General features: G+C 34.7%; 1 protein-coding gene across 1 annotated transcript; it reads left to right on the top strand.

The window, feature by feature from the left end:
- The first annotated feature begins 631 nt into the window (after positions 1-631).
- On the top strand, positions 632-2,592 carry LOC112904744 (vacuolar fusion protein CCZ1 homolog). Its single transcript, XM_025975602.1, has 5 exons — positions 632-977; positions 1,028-1,125; positions 1,184-1,277; positions 1,338-1,541; positions 1,592-2,592. Exons 1-5 carry the CDS (start codon positions 903-905, stop codon positions 1,769-1,771), a joined length of 651 nt encoding a protein of 216 aa, XP_025831387.1. The 5' UTR covers positions 632-902; the 3' UTR covers positions 1,772-2,592.
- Positions 2,593-5,187: the final 2,595 nt, after the last annotated feature.

Raw genomic sequence — 5,187 nt, 5'->3', positions numbered from 1 at the left:
ACAGAAAACATAAAAAGTTCAATGTTTCTTAAAAACAAAGAAGTTTGGGCGTTTTATTTACTAATTTTAGTTGGGAAACTAATAAATAACTAACTAAATGGCCGGTAGAGGGGCGTCGATGAGATGTTTGCCTAGGGCGCTCTCGACGTTTAATCCGCCTCTGCGTTCTTTGGATTATTATTTATTATTATTATATATAAAAGAAACCAGGATAGCAAGATATTGAGCACTAGTATCAAAAACGGTTACTATCTTTTCTGATGCAAACTTGTAAATACCGTACAAAGAGAAAACTACTCCGTACATTGTTTTGTCTCTTTCGTACTTTGGTCTACATTTAGAAGACGGTCGATTCGTTCTCTATAAAGGTCTTTGTTATAGAAACACTGTACTTCGTAACAGAGTTGAGGAGCATTTAAAGTTGGAAAATATATATTTTTTTTCACATTCAATATTTAAATTGTTAGTATCTAAAAAACTAATTAGCAACAAATAATAAAATTGTATCAACAATAATCAATAAATCGTCAACAATTGATAAGATAGATAAAATGTAAAAAAGGAATATATATATTTGCCAACTTCACATGACTTGAGGAGCATCTATTTCTTTCTTTATCCAAGGTCCAGTTATCTATGTTACTGTTTGACACCTGTCATATTATGCATGTTTATCAACTAGCCATCAACTTGTCTTGATTAGTTATTAATTAAGGATGCGGTCTTGTTTTTCTTGTGGATATTGGTATTTAAGTGAAATAATGTTAAATAGGGGAACTAAAGTATTTTTTTGAAACAGTGATCCTAATGTATGTTATAGTTTAATTTCATTTTATCGTTAATAAAATTGGACAGTGAGTTTCACAAGTAAATTGACTACTGAAATCGTAATTGTATCCGAAATGAATTCAAGAAATGAAATTGAGTTAAAGAACTTTTTTATTTTTAATTCAACTTACTGTATAAAAGAAGGAGAGGTAGGATAAATGAAAAAGTAGACTAAAGATAATATAAGAAGCGTTTTTAGGAGCAAAACAAAATCTTATTTTATTTCCCTCCAACGGAAGATTTAAATACACAAATAAACAATGTCGGGTTGGTGGAGGCAATAATTAAATTTACAGGGTATGCTGCATGCTTTCTTTACACATAATCATTTGATGTCAGTTTTTAAACATTTCAGAAATTTCAAATCTCAATGTGACACCCGTTCGCTACACACTCTGAAAACGAGACAATTGTATTATCAACCTGAGAAGAATTTTTGGATGACAATGGTGAGTTGTATGTATGTTTGAAAATAATTGAAATGGTCAAAAATTCAGAAATAATTACAGACTCTTAATTTACCATTCAAAGTTAAAAGTAAGGAGGAAGTAGAGCAGTTAGATTATATGGAAGATGAAATACAAGATGAAGTATACAATGCAGTACTAAAGCAAGCATATGATTTATACTACTTGTTTTTTGGATCTTTTAGTGATGGTTCTGGCAGTGATACAATATTATTAAAAAGTAAACTAATGAATCATTTCAGTCCTGTAAGTATTGCAAACTATAATCTTACTTATTTTTAATGTATTATTTTCAGTATTTGAAATCGATAAAGTTAGCTCACTGTGATATTATGAATATATTTAATGGTATACATTTTTTACCATTAAATAAACAAAACTTTTTGAATGTGCAGTGTTTTATTAATTTACTGGAATGTACCTATAAGTTTATTAAGTATACAGCAGTTTTGTTTAATGATTGTTTGATATGGTGAGTTGTATTTATTCTTCTGACAGTATTGTTGTTTTGCAATTTCTTAATTAATAATAAGCTATAGTTAATGGGGAGTAAAAGGAAATACTGAGTATTCAAATAAAAAGCAATAACTATTTTGTTCATAAAAATTTGATGCAGCTGTGAATCATTTTGGTAGAGATGTAGGTAAATATTTGGCTTGAATTCCGTAAAGGAACACCCTTGAACTGTCTTCAAAGTTTTACCACACTCCTTTATAAATTAGATGTGTTACCTTAAAGGATTTCTGGTAACATGAACGAGAAGGAATTATAGCATCATTGCGGCTGCAGATTAAATACACATAAGCTGAATGCATGGATACTAGAAACAAATTGACCAAAAAATTATGCCGTGTACCGTCGAGGAAGTGATCACAAGTGAAGTTAGAAGTGTCATGTGCTGTTAGCTGTATCAATTATGGCTATACATAATAAGATTTATCATTTTAATCAGCGAAACCGGCCGTAATTTCTGATTCAACCATCAATACAGCACAGCCTATACATTATCTACAGCTTTATGGTTTATATCATATGAGCAATATGAGTGACACATCTGAGAATGCAGACAACACTTGCTACACGTCACCCGATATGAAAGAGAAAGCGAATCTCTGCACTGCAGAATGAATTGTTCAATGTTTACAGCGCTCGTCCTATAACCATAGAAGTATTAAATCGAATATGTGAGGGGATGGGAGAACTTTTATGCACCCTAACCTAACTTACCTAACGTTATATACTTCGTTTAGTTTCTGTAGCGATGTAACCTTCAGTTTGACTGGCGCAAAGTACAAAAGAATAGCACTAGGCCAGAAAAGAAAGGAGGCAACTCTCGGCCAAACTCTTAACCGGTGAGGAGCGTATAATCCGTACAGTACTGCACGAAAAAATTGACCATATCCACTACAATTGCATTGCTCAAATGTGATGTTATTGGTACTACTACTGAAAATATCAACAAGATGTTTATTTATATTTGTAGACATATTAAAGGCTTTAACGCTTGTTTTCGACTCGCACTACTATTCATGTTTGAACAAAACTTTTGGCAGGTACTGTATGAAAAAGTATGTTTAATGAACAAGAGTCGAGAGTATAATGAGCTTTTTTTTCCCTACCTACGATTTTGCCAGCGCGCATCCAAGACTTTGTAAGGGGCACATCGCTAGAAAGTAAATGAAGTATACAACACAAACTAACTTGACTTATTTTTTTTTAAAATAAGATATATAGTTTAAGGCGGTGGTCTCTGAAGACCTACCAGTTCGCGACCGACGACAGACGCGGACCCGCTGCCCGCCAACTTTCGAATGATGGATCGAAGACCACGCGGGTTGTTCAACAAATTGGGTATTTCAATAAAGAAACGAAATAATAATCAAATTACTACGATGCAACGCTGTACTATTGATGCATCTGACCCACTATGTTACCAGTGCCATTAGATGATTCTTCCGATATTCGGACATATATACTGTTCGTTTCAAGAAGTTGGAGATATGTCCCTTCCCTTTATTAGGATGCGCCGTAGCATAATTCCAAATTAAATCATATTTGTCTGCGTAGCTCATTCGTTCACCGATCATCGAGCGAGAGGTAGACAAAAGTGTACAGTACCATTTGCAATATTATTTAAACTGCCTCGTTAAAATTTAAGAATATGCTTTATTTAAAAGCACATTTAGCCAAAAATAATAACAAGTGAATTAACTTAANACTCAATTTGAAACCATTTTTCTTTTTTTAATATTATTTCATTTTATTTACTGATCACTACTTACTATCTACTGCTTACTATTACTTATACGTTGACATATAATTATTAAAGGATTGTCAGACTTAAATCAAAGCAAAAAAGATAGGTACAGGACTACAAAGTGGGAAATAATTAAAAAACGTAGAGCAGCTAAGGAACAGTGGATTAATATGAGGTGTAATAAAGTATAATAAATAAGTTTGAGGTAGCTAAAACCGATGAGACTTATAATATAATTCAAAGAAATTTTAGAGATGTAGGGTACAGTAGTAAAAATATAAGAAACGAGGCAAGGGTCATTTTGAGAGAAAATGAGGAATAGGCAGATAGGGCATAAGTGTATGTGTCCTAAATGTAAAGGAAAAGCCTATGAATTTAACACGAATTGCATTCCCTGCACCTTTACAAAATATAAAAATATCGAGGGTTATAAACACTGTCCAGCAACATATTGTAATGTTCGTGGGTTTAACAAAGTTAATTTCTAAGACTGATAACTATTTATTTACACTAATTATTAAAGAACTTAAAAACACTATTGAATTAATACTAAACATAGGCTATGAATTATTCTATATATTTACACTACTATTGACTATTCACTGCGCTATTTATTTCACTGCTATCACTGTCAATTTATTTCTGGATTCACTTCTGCAACGGTCAATTTTTTTCTTCTCTTCGGCGATCGTCTCTTCCTTTAAATACTCTTTTGTTTACTTTCGGGAGCCTTCTGGAAAAGTCCGGACAGTTTATTTTTTCTTTGAACTGTTTAACTGCTTTCCCAGAAAGCAGGTACGACACACACATATACAAATGCGGTGCACATGAAGAAAGAAAGGCGTCCGCGACTAGTCAGCGAATCGATAAGCCGTTCACGCACACGTAATAGTCCACGGTGACGACGAGGATTATACAACCAAACAAGACCTCCAGTTTTGTAACCACCTGCTGTAGCCTTGATGTCGTAGTTTTCTTTAATCCTGTCACTAGAAATCTGTGTGTGCAGACGAACCGACTCGTGGATATCGTTAAGCTTTCTTCGGAGGTTGGTAACATAATCTTCTCCAGTCAAGTCATCTCTTGATTTACAGCCGAATTTGAGGTCACAAGGTACTCGTAACTCCTTTCCAAAAAGGACACTAGCAGGTGTTTGGCCAGTTGTTTCGTGGACAGATGAACGGTATGCCATTAAAAATAAAGGCAAATAGCGGTCCCAGTCCCTTTGGTGATTAGATACTACTTGGAGAGATATTTAATCAAGGTCCGGTTCATTCGCTCAACCATGCCGTCCGATTGTGGATGGAGTGGAGTAGTTTGAGTTTTCTTTATTCCTAGGAGCTCGCATACTCCACGGAATATAGCCGATTCGAAACTCCTCCCTTGGCCTGAGTGCACTAAGGGCAGCCCAAAACGACTGATCAACTCTTTCACCTGCTCCTCAACTATGGTTTCCGCCTCCTGGTTGGGAAGGGCATAGGCTTCAACCCACTTGGTAAAATAGTCCATAACGACCACTATGTACTTGTTACTTTCTCGGACTCTGGGAATGGACCCGCCACATCGATTGCGATTCGTTCGAAGGGGCCACCAACATTATATTGACGGCATTGACGCCCTTGGCCTTTTCTGTGG

Source organism: Agrilus planipennis, unplaced genomic scaffold (assembly GCF_000699045.2).
Source record: "Agrilus planipennis isolate EAB-ADULT unplaced genomic scaffold, Apla_2.0 scaffold139, whole genome shotgun sequence".
Lineage (NCBI taxonomy): Eukaryota > Metazoa > Arthropoda > Insecta > Coleoptera > Buprestidae > Agrilus > Agrilus planipennis.
This window is presented reverse-complemented; position numbering and strand designations above follow the sequence as displayed.

Excerpts from the sequence above, each read along its gene's own strand:
- LOC112904744 (XM_025975602.1), top strand. The coding sequence starts at position 903 with ATGAATTCAAGAAATGAAATTGAGTTAAAGAACTTTTTTATTTTTAAT. Across the intron at positions 1,126-1,183 it reads GCAATAATTAAATTTACAGG|AAATTTCAAATCTCAATGTG; the intron begins GTATGCTGCATG and ends TAAACATTTCAG. Across the intron at positions 1,542-1,591 it reads TAATGAATCATTTCAGTCCT|TATTTGAAATCGATAAAGTT; the intron begins GTAAGTATTGCA and ends TATTATTTTCAG.